This window comes from Trichechus manatus, unplaced genomic scaffold, assembly GCF_000243295.1.
Source record: "Trichechus manatus latirostris isolate Lorelei unplaced genomic scaffold, TriManLat1.0 scaffold00123, whole genome shotgun sequence".
NCBI classification, from domain to species: domain Eukaryota; kingdom Metazoa; phylum Chordata; class Mammalia; order Sirenia; family Trichechidae; genus Trichechus; species Trichechus manatus.
The window spans coordinates 6,713,195-6,734,825 of NW_004444059.1; the positions used below are offsets into that span (position 1 = coordinate 6,713,195).

The window sequence follows — 21,631 nt, forward strand, 5'->3', positions numbered from 1 at the left end:
AGGATTTTTGTTTTCTTTATGTTGAGGTGTAATCCATACTGAAGGCCATAGTCTTTGATCTTCATCAGTAAGTGCTTCAAGTCCTCTTCCCTTTCTGCAAACTAGATTGTGTCATCTGCATATTGCAGTTGTTAATGAGTGCTCCTCCAGTCCTGATGCTGTATTTTTCATATAGTCCAGCTTCTCGAAATATTTGCTCAGAATACAGATTGAATAAATATGGTGAAAGGATACAACCCTGATGCATACCTTTCCTGAATTTAAACTTCACAGTATCCCCTTGTTCTGTTCCCCTCTTGGTCTATGTACAGATTCCACATGATCACAAGTAAATGTTCTGGAATTCTCATTCTTTGCACTGTTATCCATAATTTGTTATCATCCACACAGTCGAACGCCTTTGCATAGTCAAGAAAACACAGGTAAATATCTTTCTGGCATTCTCTGCTTTCATGCAAGATCCATCTGACATTAATAATGATATCCCTCATTCCATGTCTTCTTCAATTTCTGTCAGTTCCTTGTTGATGTACTGCTGCAGCCGTTTTTGAATGATCTTCAGCAAAATTTTACTTGCGTGTGATAGTAATAATATTATTTTATAATTTCTATATTCTGTTGGATTACCTTTCTTTGGAATGGGCACAAATATGGATCTCTTCCAGTCAGTTGGCCAGGTAGCTGTCTGCCAGATTTCTTGGCATAGATGAGTGAGTGCTTCCCAGCGTTGCATCCATTTGTTGAAACATCTCAATTTGTATTGCATCAGTTCCTGGAGACTTGGTTTTCGCCAGTGGCATCAGTGCAGTTTGGACTTCTTCCTTCAGTACCATCAGTTCTTGATCATAATGCTTCCTCCTGAAATCGCTGAATGTCGACCAGTTCTTTTGGATATAGTGACTATGTATTCCTTCCATCTTCTTTTGATGCTTCCTGCATTGTTCAATATTTTGCCCATAGAATTCCTTCAGTATTGCAACTTGAGGCTTGATTTTTTTTTCTTCAGTTGTTTATCTTGAAAAATGCTGAGTGTGTTCTTCCCTTTTGGTTTTCTAACTCCAGGTCTTTGCACATTTAATTATGATACTTTATCTTCTTGAGCTGCTGTTTGAAACCTTCTGTTCAGCTCTTCTACTTCATCATTTCTTCCGTTCGCCTTAGTTACTGTACATTAAAGAGCAAGTTTCAGAGTCTCTTCTGACATCCATTTTCGTCTTTTCTTTCCTGTCTTTTTAATGACCTCTTGCTTTCTTCATGTATGATGTCCTTGATGTCATCTCACAACTCCTCTGGTCTTTGGTCGTTAGTGTTCAATGCATCAAATCTATTTTTGAGATGGTCTCTAAATTCAGGTGGGATATACTCAAGGTCGTTCTTTGGCTCTTGTGGACTTATTTTAATTTTCTTCAACTTCAACTTGCATGTAAGCAGTTGATGGTCTGTTCCACAGTTGGTCTCTGGCCTTGTTCTGACAGCTGATGTCGAGCTTTTCCATCGTCTCTTTCCACAGATGTAGTTGATTTGATTCCTGTGTATTTCATCTGGTGAGGTCCACATGTATAGTCACCAATTATGTGTTGAAAAAAGGTATTTGCAATGAAGAAGTTGTTGATCTTGCAGAATTCTTTCATGTGATCTCTGGCATCATTTCTTTCACCAAGGCCATATTTTCCAACTACCGATCCTTCTTCTTTGATTCCAGTTTTCACATTCCAGTCACCAGCAATTATCAATGTGTCCTGATTTCATGTTCGATTAATTTCAGACTGCAGACGTTCATAAAAATCTTCAATTTCTTCATCTTTGGCCTTAGTGGTTGGTGTGTAAATTTGAATAATGGTCGTATTAACTGGTCTTCTTTGTAGGTTTATGGATATTATCCTACCACTGACAGCGTTGTACTTCAGAATAGATCTGAAAATGTTCTTTTTGACAATGAATGCAATGCCATTCCTCTTCAGGTTGTCATTGCCAGGATAGTAGGCCATATGGTTGTCTGATTCAAAATGCCCAATACCAGTCCATTTCAGCTCACTAATGCCTAGGATACTGATCTTTATGCATTCCATTTCATTTTTGACAACTTCCAATCTTCCTTGATTCATACTTCATACATTCCATGTTCTGATTATTAATGGGTGTTATCAGCTGTTTCTTCTCATTTTGAGTTATGCCATATCAGCAAATTATGTGTCATGATGGGTCGTACATAAACTGAATTTGAAACAATTTAAGTATCTTGAGACACATTCAGGATATTAAAGAGTAAATGTGTTCATTATAGATTTCACATCTATTTTGTTTTTTAAATGAAATTTTAAAAATTGGCTTTGGATATGTATTTATCAGAATATTTTGTTTTCTGGAATATCTGTGCATAATTAAAACTGTATTGAGGTGGACAAGTGTTTTTCAGTCGGTTTCACATTGGTCTGAATTTTGAATGTAAGCATTTTTCATTATATCACATATACTGTGGTAATAAAAATATTAGAGCTTATTTTTTCTGCTTTTAATTTGTTTAGAAATTGAGAGGATATATATATCAGGTACAGTTGAGGTAGGGGAACAATTTCAAGGCTCTTTTAGCTTTCTGATTTTGTGATTGATATCCTGGTGGCTTTCACTGTACCTCAGTTGTAAATGAGGAAGTCTTTCTGGCATATGATTGTGACTTCAAAATTGTGAATAAATACAAAGAAAATGGTTAGAAAGAACTCTTAACTGTGTAATGTAAAATGTATAGTATTTTAATTATTAGCTCTTTTCATTTCATAATCTTATTTTAGAGAGAAAACTGAAAATGAAGTAAATCTAAACCTCATTCTTATTGTATTTTTTATATTTTTTAGCTTAATAGCTGGTTATTACTACAAACATTTAATTATACATTATACCCAATAACCTTTCCAAGTGAGAATGCAGCGGAATGGAAAAAACTCTTTAAACCATGTGCTTCCCAGAGATTATTCTTGCCAGTAAGTGTTTTTCTTGTTACTTGAGTCTTGCTTTTGCATAGATGGATTTCTGAAGTTTTACATATAAATCTGGTTAAATAAGCAAATACATGTACTATTTTCCTTTTGAACAATATTAGAAAAAAATTTTCTCCCCAAACTACAATAAAAACCACTGTTATATTGTTACCTTTTAACTTATTTAGTTGCTATGAACTGTTTTATCTCTAAGAAGGAATAGAAATACTGAAATCTTAATGGAGCCAAGTCTAATTCCAAGTATCACCTTCAAGTTGCAGCGCTCATTTTAGAAAAATAATTTGAGAAATGAGGTAGTTTGCATCATTAAATAGCCATTTTCATTTTATATAAGCCCATTTACCTTTTCTAACTGATGGTTTATCCTAGACACAAGATTTAAGACGTGAATTCAAAGAGAAGATAGGAGGCACTTACTCAGTGGTGCTCTTCTTTAGTGGTGTTCTCTAGAATGGTGTTAAACCCTTATTATTACTATTTTTTAACATCAAAATATGATTCAGAAGCAAGGTTACCTCTTTCTTTGTAAGTTGATTCCATCTTCAGTTTCAAAGTACATAGTAGTGGTAGGACCACTGTAATGTTTAAAATAGTTATGGTAGTAGGAAAATTGAATTTAAGAAGTTCACAAGCTTCTGGAAAGTATATGAATTATGAGAAAGAACCTTCAGTTATTATTATTAAGTGGATTAAGGCAATTCTTAGCATATTAAGAATACAGTTTACTGAATCCAGGAGGTCAGTAAGATTTAAATTTAAGTTATAATTTTGATAGCTGAGTCTTCCTAGCCTGTATCTTTGTTCCTACACATAATCCCAACCATAAATCCTAGGATTTTCTTCAACGTTTCCGTCATAAAAAGCACACAAATAAGAGATTACAATTGGAGGAAAACCTAAAAAGTTTTAGAAACTTCATGTATGCTTTATATGATTTTTTTCTTCATTTTTATGTTGAGTTACTGCAGTATTACATTTATTTAAACAATATTTGAGTGCCTGTTTTGTGCCAAGTGTCTGTACTGAAGTGCTGACTGTGAAGGAATGAACGGAACAGACAGGTTTCTTGTTCTCCTAGAACTGATTGTCTAATGGGGGAGGCAGACATTGAACAAGTAATCACACAGATGCAGAAAAATGTGTTAAATGAAAACCTTGAGGTTAGGGCTATTTCTCTTTACTTTTGTTCTGCATTATTGAAAAGTTTAGTTGTTGATGTTGTGAAATTAAATTTGCCAGATCATTTAATGATGTAATCTACTTAAATTCCAGATGGAATTTAAATTCTAAATACTTCTCCTTGAAACCTGTCAAATTGTCCTCATACCTCACTGTTATTTCTGTATTTTTTTAACCAGATTTAAGTAAAATGATGCTTTATTTTTCTGAATAATAAACTTTTTTGCTGAGTGTCTCTTCATTTGAAATAGCTGGATGAAAATAACTAATGTTAACTCTTTTATACTCCAAAGGGAACCATAGAAAAATACTGACAACTGATTATTATTTAACCTTGTATCTAATCTCCAGTTGATAGTGGCTCCCAACATTGAACTTGAAGCTTTATGCAGTATCTTCCTAGTCTGCTAAAAATAACAGTAATTTGTAAGCAAAGGCTGTATCATGGTGCAGAAGCAGAATGTTGTTACTAAGTACAGCTCCCCTCACTCCCCCCAAAAACAGACACACTCAGACATATACATGTACCCTTTCTTTTTTAAATTGTACTTTAGATGAAGGTTTATGTAACAAACTTCTCATTAAACAGTTAGTACACATATTGTTTTGTGACATTGGTTACCAACCCTACGACATGTCAACACTGTCCCTTCTCAACCTTGGGTTCCTTATTACCAGCTTTCCTGTCCCCTCCTGCGTTCTAGTCCTTGCCCCTGGACTGGTGTGCCCCTTTAGCCTCATTTTGTTTTATGGTCCTGTCTAATCTTTGGCTGAAGGGTGAAGCTCAGGAGTGACTTTATTACTAAGCTAAAAGGGTGTCTGGGGGCCATAATCTCGGGGTTTCTCCAATCTCTGTCAGGCCAGTAAGTCTGGTCTTTTTTTGTGAGTTAGAATTTTGTTCTACATTTTTTTGCAACTCTGTTTGGAACCCTCTATTGTGAGTCCTTCCGCAGCGGTCCGTGGTGGTATACATACACCCTTTTAATTGAGATCTTTAAGCAAGTGAACCTTCCCGACTGAGGCTCTCCTGTCAACCATCAGATTTTCCTGGTCTGATATTAAATCATCTGATAGTGAACTAAGAGGGGACGGGAGTGATTTCAGCCTAGTGGTTGCTCATTAAGATGATGGGTTAACATTAGCTGTAGGAGGAGGTGTAGCAGCTTTAAAAAGTAGCTGAATTAGGATTATGCTCTTATTATATTCTTTACTAAAACTGTGATAGATGGTAAACTTACATTTGCAGGTGTTGGAGTCCAAAGTTTGTGGGTAAGGCAGAAATACAAACTACCCATGAAAATCCCCGTGGAGATTGAACATCTCTCAGATAGTGCAGCTTAGCCATTCTTTCTTCCAAGACTGGAAGAGGTGGCTACAGCTGATGCTGCTGTTCTATAAAGGAGCATCAGATTAAGGAGTTGGCTTTGGTTTAGGGAATATGTGTGAAAAATGCATACTTTAAGTACTGGAATCTTCTGCACACTTCATATACATGGTGAGAGACATGTAGAAACCATGTTAAAATGAAGAAACAAGGGATAATGAAATCCTCATCCTATGCTTTTGTCACATGCTGAGTGGAATGATTGGACAAAAGCCCTGGCATGATTTAAGCCTTGTCTTTGCCCTTGCTGAGTGCACCTGTTTGATTTGTTGAGAGGCAGTAAGCATAGGAATAAGAGCATGGGCTCTGGAGCCAGATGGCCTGAGGTCCAGCTCTGTCACTTAGTAGTTGTGTGACTCTGGTTATGCTCTGTGCCTCAGTCTCTTCATCTGTAAAATGGAGATAATAATACCCAGTGCATATGTTTGCTATTAGTGTTAGTATTGAGCTCTACTATGTGCTAAGCAGTATTCTAGGCACGGGGGTTAGCAGTGAAAAATCAGACAAAATCCCTGCCCTTAGATACTTTGCATTGTATTGAGGGTTGACGGACAGTAGAGATGTATAAACATAAATAAGGTCAGGTAGTGGTAAGTGCTGGGAAAAAAAATAAAACGTGGTTATAGGATAAGAGGGTGTTGGGGTGAGAGGGGCTGTTAGCTGAGTTTTTAAGGACAGGCTTCTCCGTTGAGGTGACATTTTAGTTGAGACTAAAATGATGTAAAGGTTCCAGCCAATAGTGTCACAGGCCAAGGGAACAAGTTCAGAAAGTCTTCATTTGTATTGGTTTATTTCTGTATTTACCTTAGAAGATTAGGATTTAAAATATAAATTCACCTTTGTTAATAATGTTATTTCCTATTATGAAAAACACTTCCTCCCTGATCTTTGAGGATATCACTTTTATTTTCCTGATTGTTAGTAATGAGTTTCTGTTCTCAATTTGTTTTTATGGTTTTTCTTCCTCCAAAAGTTTCATTAGGATCATATCTTTATTTATGCTGTAGTAAAAAAATGACAGATTTAGAAAAATTACTTTAAAAATCAATGTGAATTAGCTTATCTTGTAGGTATATTTTAAAGTCTCTTATGTTTTATTTAAGTAAATGAATTATAGTTAGTGATTTAAATATCTTTTTTCATAGTTAATCCTGAAAGAAGTTGACTCACTGTTGTATGTCGACACTGATATCCTTTTTTTACGACCCATTGATGATATTTGGTCTTTACTAAAGAAATTTAATTCCACACAAATTGCTGCAATGGCACCAGAGCATGAAGAACCTCGGATAGGATGGTATAATCGCTTTGCCAGACATCCATACTACGGAAAAACTGGAGTAAACTCTGGAGTTATGCTGATGAACATGACTCGAATGAGAAGGAAGTATTTCAAGGTAAGTTGGTTAACATTTCTCTTTTTTCCTGTAAAGTGATTGACTTCCAATTTGGTTTTGTGTGATTAAAGACTTAATTGAAATGTGAAGAATTTTCCTTTATCTGGAATAATTGATGAAACGTGTGTTCTTAATATTCTGCTTAGTAGAATAATTCAGTAGATAGGTGAAACAAGATGGCATTAAAATGGAGTAAAATAACAATGCGGTAAGTAGTGAACATCATCTCCCGAGACTGTCATTCAAAGTAGTAATCATATTTTGTCACTGTGTGATGTAGCCATAAATACTTGAATCTAAAGTATGATGAATCTCGTGGGCAACAAAGAGTGCTGGTTAAGAGCATGGACCCTGAAGCCACTCGGCCTGGTTCAAACCCTGATACCTCAGTAACTCTGTTGAGGGATAAGTTTTGAATATCTCTGAGCTTCAGTTTTCTCATTTCTAAAATGGAGATGGCAACAGTACTTCTTACCTTATAGGATTTTTGTGAGGGTTAAATGAGTTAAAACAATGGCTGGCATAGTTAAGTGTTGGCTGTTTAATAACTTTGGTGCCATTGGAAGTTAACTTTAAAAAAAATTCCTGCATGTTTCTTATCTCTCATCAGTTGCTGTTTAAATTCCCAGGATACACATTCTGAATCCATGACTATGTTGTACTTTTTATCAGTTTCAGGTAGACGGTTGTAGGTGGTTAAGTTTAAGTCCCTGTGGCTCAGGAGTCAGCTGTTTGGCTTTAATTGTGTGGCTCTGCCACCTGTGCACTGTTTAACTGCTAGTCAGTCAGTTAACTTTCAAACCTCAGTTCTCTCAACTGCAAAATGGAGAGAATAAATGGACTTATCTCACATAGGTTACTAGGATTAGAAGAAATCCGTTTAAAATGCTTATCGCAGAGCCTGACACATAGTAAGCAGTTTTAAAAACAGTGACTTCTGGAACACCCACCATTGGCTTTCCCTCTAGGGATGTAGGGAGCCCTGGTGACGTAGTGGTTAAGAGCTATGACTGCTAACCAGAAGATCGGCAGTTCGAATCCACTAGCCGCTCCTTAGAAACCTTGTGGGGCAGTTCTTCTATGTCCTATAGGGTCTGCTTGAGTTGGAATCCACTTGACAGCAGTGGGTTTGGTTTTTTTTTTTTTTTTTTTTTTAATATAGACACAGACTTGCTGTTTATCTCTTTATATCTAGTTAGGACTAAATTAAACTTTAAGGAGCAGTATTTATGATGTGAGGATATGTGTACATTTGTATGTGTATATATTTGTCAGATATTTTTCTCATGGCTTCTGGTGGAACAGAATATACACCATTATTTATTACTCCTTTCAAAAAGTCTGATGAAATCTTTGCCTCATTTAGAGTTGTTCCCTATTATGTTTGTTATAGGCAGGAGTACTACCTGCAGCCAGCACCACCCATGCTGACTTTTCAGTCTTTAGAAGTCTTACAGCTTGTACCTATCATCCTTCAGTAGATCTAGTCTCTAGCCTTTCCATTTTCTGAACCGTTCCAACATCTTGATTTCAGTTCAGTTTTGTCTTTCACAGCTGAATGTGTTAATGTGACTGGTGCTGAATAACCTCTGCTTTTGCTTACCAATGAGCATGTATTTTCAGTTAGCTAATTTGTTGTTATATCTTGAATTTTTAAATTTCATGTACCATAAAGTTTTATACAACAGTTGCAATAACGTGAGTTTTCAGCATTTTCTGATTGTTAAAATGTGCACAGTAATTTTATACCAGAAGATGGTGCTGTAAGATTATCTGCTAAGGAATAATGTGACTTCTTAATAAGTCTGCATTTGTAATTCACAGAATTATGAGAACTTTAGTGTTGCAGAGGACCTTAGAGATAGTTTAGCATAGCACCATTGTTTGATTTTTTAAAAAAATTCTAAATATGGCTATACAGCTCAAATATGCCATTATTTTTTTACTTCCCCTTTACTTATATAAATGTAATTTTTAAATACTTTAACACTTTCTCCCTCTCCCCTTTTCTTTTTGCTGTGGCATGTTCAAAGCCAGCTAGAAATGTAGGTATGAGGGTTGTAGTGATTTCTGAATTTTCAAACTTTTGTTTTCTTCTGTTCATTAATGACTTTATTGAAAAAACTATGAGAGGATTGATTGTGTATTAATTTAGTAGGTATAATTTACTGCACAACTACTATCCCTTTGTTACAAACAACCTATTCTTGCCCAGTGAGAACACACTCAGATTTGCTTTGTTTTCTTTTTTTTTTTAATTGTACTTTAGATGAATGTTTACAGAGCAAATTAGTTTCTCATTAAACAATTAGTACACATACCGTTTTGTGGCATTGGTTGTCAACCCCGCAATGTGTCAGCACTCTCCCCTTCTTGACCTTGGGTTCCCTATTTCCATTCGTCCAGCTTTCCTGTCCCCTCCTGCCTTCTCGTCCTTGCCCCTGGGCTGGTGTGCCCATTTAGTCTCGTATACATGGTTGAACTATGTGTATTGTTTGTTTTATGGGCCTGTCTAATCTTTTGTGCCTTGCTTTCTTGTTGTTATATTTATAAATGCTGAGCTGTTTCTACAAAAATTATTGATTTTTAGCTCCTTTTCTCATAGATCGATCTTTATTTTTCCTGATTATTTTCCAATATATCTGTAGCAAATATTGCCGTGTTTTTTTCCTAGTATTTCTACAATTTCTGGCTCACATCTTAAATTTTAGATCTCGAGTGATATACCTGAATTACTTGTAATCACTTTCCAAACTGTTTCATACTGATCCGTGCATGCTGTCCCATTGTTCTTACCACATGAAAGGTACAAGACTACCAATTTAGGATAAAGGTCGTATTTTAAATTCTTAATTTCATTTGTTCTAAAATATAATGATTTGATATTATAAATTTTTATTCTAACCTGAGTCTTATGAAACTATACCTTTAAAACATCTTCTGAGAGCATAGGGCGAAGAAAGACAGGTTTGGTCTCTGAGATAGTGTCGCCATAATCCCTTCACCCTGCTGCTCCCATTGAAAGACTTCTTATAAAGATTTGCTTTGCTGTCACACAGTCTCTACCATTTATGACTGTTCAATTCAGACCTGATGTGTTATATGTATTAAAAAACTAAAAATAGTAAAAATTCTACTTTTGGTTCTTTATATCTCATAATACTTAATAGACAGTGATATAAAGTTGGTTAAGCTATTACTTTGTCTTGTGTATTATGATTGTATTTACAGTGTTAAATCCCTCTTAGGTTATTTCTTAACCTTTTTTTCTATTTATTAGAGAAAAACAAAAGAATGTAAATAAGGTGTCCTAAGAATTCTTTCATTGTATATTTATTGTACCCTGTTCATGTCCTGCCATATATTGCTTTCTAAAGTATTTCTTGTCTATTTCCTCCATCTGCTGAGAACAGGGTATGTCTTCTGTACAGCTTTGTATTCAGAATGTTTATCATGGTGTCCAGCATATAGTAGCAACTCAGTGGATAATTACTAGCAAAGGACAGTTTGAATGAAAGTTTCGGAAATCATGCTACTGATGAATTATTCAAAAATATTGAAAAAGAGAACATTTCGCTTGAGGTGGATATGATGGTTTTTTCACATATTTGAAACATGTATGTAATGGAGGACTTTTATTGTGTTACGTTTCGTATTTTTACGCAAATAACATGTGCCTTCTATGTTTATTTGCCAGCCGTTCGCTCTTCCTGTGAGGTATTTTTGTAAGTACTGCTATACCATTTTTTTTTACATATGGTTGTAAAAAATTAGCATAGCTTGCTTATGAAACTGCTTTGTGAGGGGAGGGAGCAGTTGGCAAACAAATGTAGGAGGCGTGCATTATTTGTGTAAAAATACAGTAGATAGCTCATGAGAGCAGGATAATATTAATGAACAGCTTACCAAAAGGGGTAGAGCTTTTCACAGTGTAATGATTAATCTTTGGGAATTGATGAGTTCCCAGTTTCTCTAACATTGTTGGAGCCTGATGTGAATACCAGCTGCCTCTGAGTCGATTGTGACCCATGGCGACTGCATGTGTCAGAGTATCATATTTTTACGCGAATAACGTCCACCTTCTACATTTGTTTGCCAACCGTGCCCACCGCGAGGTATTTTCATAAGTGCCGCTGTGCCATTTTTTTTTTTTTACATGTTGCTAGTAGAAAAGAATTAGCATCGTACACTTGCAGAAATACCCCCCAGGGGGAGGGCATGGTTGGCAAACAAATAGTAGAAGGCATGCATTACTTGTGTAAAAACATGGTAGACCTTTCTTCCGAGGAGCTTTTGGATGGACTTGAACTTCTTTTCAGCTTCCTTTCAGAATGTGTTAACTATATGCACCAGAGTATCCACCTGTAAATTGTATGTTGATGTATAGGATAGGCTGTTAATGACGAGTCCATCAGTTCTCAAAAGCAAAAATAATTCTAAAAATGAAACTAATTGCTCTTAATGCATATGCATTTTGATGATAGATTTGCTAAAATAAGTAAATTAGAACCATACTTTTCTGTTTTAAAAATTTTTTAAATGTATTCTTATAAAAAAATCAAACAATTCATAGTATATAGAGTAGAAAAACAAGTCTACCCTTTACACATCACTCTCTTCAGTCTCATCCCTTTGCCCAGAGTGACCACGATAAGCTTTGCTATATATTCCTTAGACCCTTTTAAAAATTAATTTTGAAAACAGGTATATATATTAGCACTTATATGTATGATTCTTTTACACATCTTCAGCCTGCTTTTTTCACTTTATAAATATATAGTTAGCTGATTTTTATGTCAGTACACATAATCTACCACAGTATTTTTAATGTTTGTATGATATTGTGGAGAATGGATAATTTGATTTTATTATTTGTATGTACTAGTATGGATGTGTAGTTATACGGCTGAAAAATATTTCATATTTTACTTTGTATTTTCTTGACTATATTCTAATGGTTGAAAATCTTTTTATATATTTAGTAGCCGTTTCTCTTTCCTCTTTTTTGAATGGTTTTCCATATCCTTTGCCCATGTCTCTGTTTGGTTGCTTTTCTGCTGCTTATTGACTTGAAATATTCTATATAATGCCTCTTTATTAAACTATTTTCTCTTTTTCACTGGTTGTCTTGGATTTTCTAGATTATATCATTAGCAAATAATACCAGTGTTATTGCTTCTTGTCCAGTATTTTTCTAGTAGGGCTTTCCTTTAAGTTATATAAGTTTTTTTCTCTTTTTTTTCTTATGGCAGCATCGGACCTTGTAATTTGATCATTCATTGCTTTTTCTTTGAATAGATATATTTTGATGAAGACTTGAACATAGTCAGGGCTCCACTGAATAAGGGACCTCACCAGTTCTATGTGTTGAATGTGTTGCTGGTCTTTGTGTACAATTTAAATTTTCCTTTTCAGATCCTAAGAACATTTAGTTAACATGCTCAGTGACTTAATTCAAAGAGTCATTATCCAATAAAGTGTTTTCTTATTATTAAGTAAACCTTGGGTCAAGGAGCCTTGGTGGTTCAGTGGTTAAGTGCTCTGCTGCTAACCAAAAGTTGGCTGTTCGAACCCACCAGCCACTCTGTGGGAGGAAGATGTGATGGTCTGCTTGCATAAAGATCACAGCCTTGGAAACCGTATGGGGCAGTTCTACTCTGTCTTACAGGGTATGAGTTGTAATCGACTCGACAGCACACAACAATAGCAACAAAACCTGGTTCAGTTATTTTCCAGAATTTTTGTTAACTGTTGTTGTTATTTCTGATTATTTTATAATTACTGTGTTGTTTATTCCATTCTGAGAAATTTTACCCAAGAGTAATACAATTATGTTGTTGTTGTTAGGTGCCATTGAGTGGATTTTTACTCATAACGACAATGTGACAGAGTAGAACTGCCCTACACATAAGATTTTCTAGGCTATAATCTTTATGGGAGCAGATTGCCAGGTCTTTCGTCCGTGGAGCCACTGGGTGGGTTCAAACTGCCAAGCTTGTTTTTAATTTCCAATCTGTCATGAGTCAATACTGTTAGAAAACATGAAATTACTAGAAAATATCTTAAACAGGTGTAAAATTAATCTGTTGAAATGCTTGAAAAGTTTTGAAATCCTCATAATTTCCATGCTTGATTTTGCTAAGGACTGATAAAAAAATTCATGGGTTGGCACACTCTGGGAAGCACTGAGTGGCTCTGGTTTATAGTCTTGATAGTTTAAAGCATCACATAGGTCTACAGGTCTTATAATATATTCAACTCCACTCCTTCTCACCCCAGATTTGCATTATCCAGACAGTATTTGACTTTATGTTTTTAAATAACAAGCTATAAGCATCTCCATAGATACTTAAAAGGCACCTGGTGAACTTCAGTATCCATTTTTGATCATGAAAGAAGCATAAATACAAATTAGTGGGTCATTAATTAATATAACATGTTTATTTCAGCTCTGAAGGTAGCATTGTGCTTAAAGGGGAAACAGTAGAAGCATTCAAATTAAAACAAGACAAGGCTGTCTCTTGCCATAGTTATTATATAATATCAGTGGTTCTCAGTGTGGAGGGATAACAAGCCCCCAAATTAGACAAGTGAAAGAAATAACAGATACTAAAATTAGATAGCAGGAGATAAAATTATCATTATGTATGATTGACATGTCTCTATACCTGGAAAACTCAAAAGAATCTGTTGAAAACTACAATAAACAGTAAGAATATATGTTAATGTGGCTGAGTAAAAAATTGCAGTTATCATTACTAAGGAGGGACAAACCAGTTTGTCAGCTGGCTTACCCCAGGAGTTCTTTCTTTAGTAGCATTGTAGGGCCTTCTGCTGAAAACAGTGTTGGTCTGCAAACTTCCCAGGTAACTGACACCCAAGTATATGACGGTCCTCTTGCTAGCAAGGTTGTGATTCTGAATAGCAAAGCTTGAAATCTTCAGAATGGGTTGGATGAACCCCTCCCTCCTCTCAACCTTGTATAAGTATGAGTGGCAGCAGGGGATCAGGGTCCCTTTCCTGGACCACAACCTACAATGCTTCCAACCATGCTCGGCCCAAACTCACCTTTCTGTGGGATGATGAGAGTTTGTGGGACTGCATACATCCTGGTAAGCTTGACCCAGTAATTTTCCCTAACTTTGCCTCTTTATGGAGTCCCTTGTTTGAATTTTATAATGTGCAAATGGCAACTCTTTAGAAGATATAATGGAAGACCAGAGTTAAAATATTAACAAAACAGGTAATATACCTAGGAACAGACTTCAAAGAAATTGGCAAGATATATATGAAAAAATCTTTGAAATGTTAATGAGAGGACATATGAAGACTTTAAAGGCATGCCATGTTTCTGGATAGGTAAATCCAACATTATAAAGAGGCCAGTTCTCCGTGAGAATTATGTACTGTAAACAGACACAAAATAAATGCATTTCTACTTACGTACTCTTCGTTCTCCCCTCTGTCCCTCTATGACCTGGTTTTTGCCTAGCATACTGTTTTTTGTTTACCTTTATATGTATAGATCTTTTTTACTTGATTATCAATTTCAGATGATCCCTTTAGACCACCAATTATAATAGATTAGCAAATCAGTCTAAGAATAATAGTGATGGTGGTGACAGTAATTAGCACTGAGTATGTACCATATAAGGAGCCATGGTGGCAGACTGGTTAAATGCTCACCTGCTAACTGAAAGGTTAGTGGTTCAAACCCACCATCCGCTCCTCGGGAGAAAGATGTGGCAGTCTGCTTTTGTAAAGATTTCCAGCCTTGGAAACCCTATAGGACAGTTCTGCTCTGTCCTGTAGGGTCGCTATGAGTTGGAATCGACTCGATGGCAGTGGGATGTACCATATAAGGACCCCTAGTAGCACAATGGTAAAGCACTCAGCTGCTAGCCAAAAGGTCAATGGTTTGAACCCCCAGGTGGCCCTGCGGGAGAAAAGACCTGGAAATCTGCTCCCTTGGAGATTACAGCCTAGGACACCCTATGGGGCAGTTGTGCTGTGTCAGTCACATAGGGTCACTATGAGAATTGACTTGACGCGGTACAACAACAGCAACATGTAGCATGTATCAGGTACTGCTTTAAACACTATTTATACATTAACAGGTTTAATATTTAAATCTGACATAACTCGCAACCCAACCCGTTGCCGTCGAGTTGATTCCGACTCATAGCAACCCTTATACGACAGTTTGAACTGCCCCATAGGGTTTCCAAGAAGCAGCTGGTGGATTCGAACTGCCGACCTTTTGGTTAGCAGCTGTAGCTCTTAACCTCTGTACCAGGAGGGCTCCTTAACTACAATTTTGTTGTTGTTGTTAGGTGCCATTGAGTTGGTTCCGACTCATAGCAACCCTGCAGGACAGAGTAGAGCTGTCCTATAGGGTTTTCAGGGAGCAGATGGTGGATTCAAACTGCTGACCTTTTGGTTAGCAGCCATAGCCCTTAACCACTGTGCCACCAGGGCCTCTTAACTCTGACATGTTGTCGGGGCAGTCAAGTTGGTTCCGACTCATAGAGACTCTATAGGACAGAGTAGAATTGGCCCATAGGGTTTCCAAGGAGTGGCTGATGGATTTGAACTATTGACCTTTTGGGTAGCAGCTGAGCTCTTAACCACTACACCAGAGATGTCACGGCCATAGTGCTTCACTACCTCTGATTTCACGTCCCTTTCTCTCCTGACTTCTATTAGTTGCATCACTTCTGCCTGTGGTTGCAGGTGTCTTCTTTTGGTGTCTTTCCCGCTCCTACTGGACAGGCTTCCTCATATGTAGGGTCACATGTGTCCGGTTTTCTAACAAAAGGAATTGCACGGTGATTGTTAAGGGACCAATGGGGACCTGCCTTTATGCTGCCATTTTAAACCTGGAAGTCTGTGAATCATTTTATTGTATTTTTCAACAGAATGATATGACAGCTGCACGCCTGCGATGGGGAGATATGCTCATGCCATTGCTTAAAAAATACAAACTGAACATCACGTGGGGCGACCAAGATTTACTGAATATCATATTTTTTCATAATCCAGGTAATCATTTATTTTCCTTTTATCCTCTGCATTAAAAAAATGACAAACAGTATTTAGTCAGAAATGAAGAAGCACTTTTTGGTTTTGGCATGTATTAATTGTCACCATTCATGTTTAAGATAGAATAAAACCTTTCCTGAATGTGATTTAGTTGGAAGAGATTTAAATGCCAAGCATCATTTTCATTATTTTGGCAAAATGTTATTTCTGAGGAATTAAAAGAATTTGCTTCATTTTTTTCTCTTTCTTTACATAGAAAGCCTCTTTGTTTTTCCATGTCAATGGAATTATCGACCAGATCATTGTATATATGGAAGCAATTGCCAAGAAGCAGAAGAAGAAGGAATCTTTATTCTTCATGGGAACAGAGGTGTTTACCATGATGATAAGCAACCAGCATTTAGAGCTGTTTATGAAGCACTGAGAAATGTAAGCGTTTGCTTTTTTTATGTTTTACACCTTTTATTTGGAAATACTTGCAAGCCTTCAGAGAACTTGAAAGAATAGTACAAAGAATTTGCAAGTATCATCTACCTAGGTTCATCAGTTACTAACATTTTATACTATTCGCATTATTTCTGATTCTCAGTGTATATACACACGTTGTTTTCTTTTTCCTGGATCATTGGAGTGTAATTTGCATCCTTCATGCCCTTTTACCCCTAAAAACTTCAGTGTCTCCTAAGAACAGGGGCATTCTTTTCTTAACCACAGTATGGATATCAACCATGGGAAATTTAATGTTGATAACAGTACTTTAATCTACCGTCCATGTCTTTTTAGTCTCCTTTGATCTAGAATGGTTTCTTAGCCTTTCTTTGTCTTTTATAACATTGACATTTTTGGGCAATAGTGGCCCCCCTCCCTTTTTGTTCTTTATTCTGGCTTGTTTGATGTTGCCTTACGATTGGGCTCATGTTATGCATTCCTGGTCGGAATACTGTATCAGTGATGGTGTGTCTCTCTCTGGGTATCACGTTCATAGGTACCTTGTGTATCTGCCCCTCAGTGGTGGTGATGATTTTGAGCTCCCAGTCAAAATGTTATCTAATTTCCCCACTGTATAGTTATTTTTCCTCTCGTAAGCAGTCTGTGGGGAGACTCTTCAACACCATGCAAATATCCTGCACCTCATCAGAATTTCCCTCCTAGATTTAGCGTCCGTTGATAATTCTTGCTAAACCCAGTCTTTACTATGGTAGTTGCAAATTGAAGACCGTCCAACTCTAGAACCTCACATATATCATTTGGCACTCAGTATTCTACTGTAAGGAAGAGCCCTTCATTCTTGCCGATATATGTATCTGTTACCGGTTTGAACTCATTGCTGTATTTTTGTTTATGATTTTTAATTCATTCTCTTTTAATTATGGTGATGCTAAAGTTGTTCCCAATTTGGCCAGGGGGAGCCCCTTTTGACTACCTTTTGTGCCCTTTTGACATGTCCCTATCATTCTTTTGGAGTATTTCCTTACTTTCTTTCTGAGCAATATGTTCTAAACTCATCTTGTACCTTCCCTACCCTAGCCCTTAAGTCAGCCATTTCTCCAGAGAGCCTTGGTTCCTTTCAGTAGACTCTAAGTGGTAGATGTGCTTATTGCTACGAGAGTGATTTTACTTCTAGGGCTGTTCAGGGACAGAGCTAGGAAATAATAAACACACATACATAAAATCATGTGTTTACCCTGAGGCCTCCAGTTTCAGTCTGTCTTTCTAGCCTTCTGCTCCTCTGTGTTTTTCTCTCCTTTTCTTCTACAGTTAGAATCCTACCATAAACATTTCCTCATTTACTTAATCCTAAAATACACTTAAAATAATTCCAGAAATTCTTCATTCATATCATTATCTCCTATCCGTTTCTCCTTCCGATTAACCACAATTTGGTAGTAAGAATTCAGGATTTGCTTCCAGTTCTTGCCCTCTCTCCTCCCTTGCCCCAAGACTGAGGGTGTATACTCAATACTGTGTTCAGAAATTACTTTGATTAGTTGTTTTTTTCTCCTTCCCTTCAATGTGGTTATTTTATTCATTTGAAATATAAATGGGTTCATTTCTTTCAGTAGGCTTTTAGCTTTATTTGTTTCTTCTTTCTTTTCTTGTTGATTTAATTTTATTTTTTGAATACGTACAATATTAAAAGCAGAGTCCCTGGGTGGTGCAAAATGATGAAGCACTTCACTACTAGCCAAAAGGTTGGCAGTTCGAACCCACCCAGAGGCACCTCGGAAGACGAACCGGTAGATTTGCTTCTGAAATGTAAGGCTTGAAAACTCTGTGGAGCAGTTCTCTGCACACGTGGGGTTACCACGAGTCAGAATCCACTCAGCAGCAACTAACAACAACAACAGAATATTAATATACTTTAAAAAGTCAAAACCATGTAATGGTTCACACAGAAGTGTTGCTGCTTCCCCTATCCTTTCCACTGCACCCCTCCTCCCTGGCCTGTAGGGTACCAACTGCATTGTTTTCTGGTTGTTGTCCTTCCTGTGTTTCTTACTGTAACATGAGCAGGTAGATGCATTATTTGTAATTTTTCTTTTCTTACACAAAATATACTGTATGTATTCTTTTGCTCTTTGCTTTTTGCACTTAAAATATTCTAGAAATCCATGTGTTTATAGATAGCTCATCTTTACTGCTGTGTGATGATTTTGTGGTGTACCAGCATTTATTCAACCAGTCTCTTTGTGTTTGGACATTTCAGTAGTTTCCAATATTTTGAATTATCAATGATGCTGCAATGAGTAACTTTGCTATATGTATTTTCAGAGACGTATCTTTGGGTTAGGAATCCCTAGGTGGTGCAAATGGTTAAGTGCTGGACTGTTAAGTGAAAGGTTGGCGGTTCAAACCCACCCAGAGGTGTCAAGAAGAAAGGTGTGGCAATCTGCTTTCGCAAGGTTGAAGCCATGAAAACCCTGCAGAGGGCAGTTCCACTCTGAAACACATAGGTCGCCATGAGGCGGAATCAACTCATGGCAACTGTCTTTTGTTTGTTTTAGGGTAGATTTCTAGAAGTGGGCCTATTGGGTAAATGCTTATGTAGTTTCCCTTACGTAGGAATTGTGCCATTTTGCATTCCTGCCAACAATTTATTAGAAGGCCTATTTCCCACAGCCTTACCAATCTGATGGGTGAGAAATGGAATCTTAGTGTAGTTTTGATTTGCATTCCTGTTATTAAGAGTGAACTTGAACATCTTTTTGTATATTTAAGGGGCATTTTAATATCTTTTTGGTGAATTTTCTTTAAAGTCTTTTGCCTGTTCTTTCATAAACCAAAACCAATTCCCACTGAGTCCGTTCCGACCCATGGCGATCCTGTGTGTGTCAGAGTAGAGCCATGCTTCATAGGGTTTTCAGTGGCTGATTTTTCAGAAGTAGAGGGCCAGACCTTTCTTCTGAGGCACCTCTGGGTAGATTTGAAAATAACCACCTTATTGAGATATAATTTATACAGCACAGAGTTCACTCATTTTGAAAGCATACGATTCAGTGGTTTTTAGTATATTTACAGAGTTGTGCAGCCATAACCATGAGACATTTTTGGTCTTTGTTATCCCCACCTTAATTTTCAAAAGTTCTTTGTATATTAGAAATATTAGTTCTTTACACTTACACACTGTTGGTGGGAATGTAAAATGGTACAACCACTTTGGAAATCGATTTGGCGCTCCCTTAAAAAGCTAGAAATAAAAGTACCATACGATCCAGCAATCCCGCTCCTTGGAATGTATTCTAGAGAAATAAGAGCCATTGCGCGAATAGATATATGCACACCCATGTTCATGGCAGCACTGTGCATGATAGCAAAAAGATGGACGAATGGATAAACAAATTATGGTATATTCACACAATGGAATACTATGCAACGATAAAGAACAACGATGAAGCCGTGAAACATCTTATAACATGGAGGAATCTGGAGGGCATTATGCTGAGTGAATTTAGTCAGTCACAGAAGGACAAATACTGTATAAGACCACGATTGTAAGAACTCAAGAAAAGGTTGAAACACAGAAGAAAACATTCTTTGATGGTTATGAGGGTGGGGAGGGAAGGTGAGGGTTATTCACTAACTAGACAGTAGGCAAGAATTACCTTAGGTGAAGGGAAGGACAGCACACACTACAGGGGAAGTCAGCACAACTGGACTGTCATGGTTTGAATTATGTCCCCCCAAAAATGTGTGTATCAGTTTGGCTGGGCCATGATTCCTGGTACTGTGTGATTTTCCTATATGTTGTAAATCCTGCCTCTATGATGTAAGTGAGGGAAGATGGGTGGCAGTTGTGTTAGTAAGGCAGGACTGGATCTACAAGAGTGGATTGTGTCCTGAGGCAATTTCTTGAGATATAAAAGAGAGAAGTGAGCAGTGAGACAACGGGACCTCATACTATCAAGAAAGCAGTGCCGGGAGCAGAGTGCTTCCTTTGGACCGAGGTTCCTGCACAAAGAAGCTCCTAGTCCAGGAGAACACCAAAGAGAAGGCCGACAGAGAGAAAAACCCTTCCCCTGGAGCTGACGCCCTGAATTTGGACTTTTAGCCTACTCTGACTGTGAGGAAATAAATTTCTCTTCGTTAAAACCATCCACTTGTGGTATTTCTGTTACAGCAGCACTAGATGACTAAGACATGGACTAAACCAAAGCTAAGAAGTTTCCTGAATACAGCCAAACACCTTGAGGGATAGAGTAGCAGGGGCAAGGTTGTGGAGACCCTGCTTTCAGGGGACATCTAGGTCAATTGGCATAACAAAGTTTATTAAGAAAATGTTCTGCATCCCACTTTGGTGAGTGGTGTTTGGGGTCTTAAAAGCTAGCAAGCAGCCATCTAAGATGCATCAATTGGTCCCAGCCACCTGGAGTAAAGGAGAGTGAAGAACACCGAAGACACGAGGAAAGCATTAACCCAAGAGACAGACAGGGCCACATAGACCAGACACTTTGTCAGCCTGAGACCAGAAGAACTAGATGGTGCCTGGCTACCACAGTGACCACCCTGACAGGGAACACAACAGAGTCCCTGATGGAACAGGAGAAAGGTGGGATGCAGAACTCATATTCTAGTAAAAAGACCAGACTAAATGATCTGACTGAGACTGCAGGATCCCCAGAAGACACGGCCCCCGGACTCTGTCAACCCAGAACTAAAACCATTCCCAAGGCCAACTCTTCAGATGAAGAAGATTAGAGTGGACTGTAGGACATAAAATGATACTCGTGAAGAGCGTGCTTCTTAGCTCAAGTAGATACGTGAGACTAAATGGGCAGCTCCTGTCTGGAGGTGAGATGAGAGGGCAGAGAGGGTTAGGAGCTGGTTGAATGGACACGGGAAATTGGGTGGAAGGTGGGTGGGTGTTGTCACAGTATAGGGAGGGCAATTGGGGTTGCATAATAATGTTTAAGTTTTTGTATGAGAGACTAACTTGAATTGTAAACTTTCACTTAAACTACAACAATAAAAAAAAAAAGAAGAAATATTAGTCCTTTGTCTGTGATACATGTCTTAAATAATTTCTCCCAATTTGACTTTGTGTAGTTTTTTTTTTTTTTTTTTTTTTTTGCTATGCGGGCCTTTTTAAAAAATGCTTACGTAATGCAATTTTTTTTTTTTTTTTTTAAAAAAGG

General features: G+C 37.3%; 1 protein-coding gene across 5 annotated transcripts in view; it reads left to right on the plus strand.

Annotated features, from left to right (window-relative positions):
* GXYLT1 (glucoside xylosyltransferase 1) overlaps positions 1 to 21,631 on the plus strand; it is a 56,988-nt gene that overhangs the window by 21,462 nt on the left and 13,895 nt on the right. For 4 of the 5 annotated variants that reach the window (XM_004384580.2, XM_023738866.1, XM_004384581.2 and 1 more), the window contains 4 exons: positions 2,853 to 2,978; positions 6,705 to 6,956; positions 15,875 to 15,998; positions 16,255 to 16,427. In XM_004384580.2, coding sequence (XP_004384637.1) covers positions 2,853 to 2,978; positions 6,705 to 6,956; positions 15,875 to 15,998; positions 16,255 to 16,427 — 675 coding nt within the window. The remainder of the gene's footprint in view (positions 1 to 2,852; positions 2,979 to 6,704; positions 6,957 to 15,874; positions 15,999 to 16,254; positions 16,428 to 21,631) is intronic. The other variant, XM_023738868.1, reaches the window with a different exon arrangement.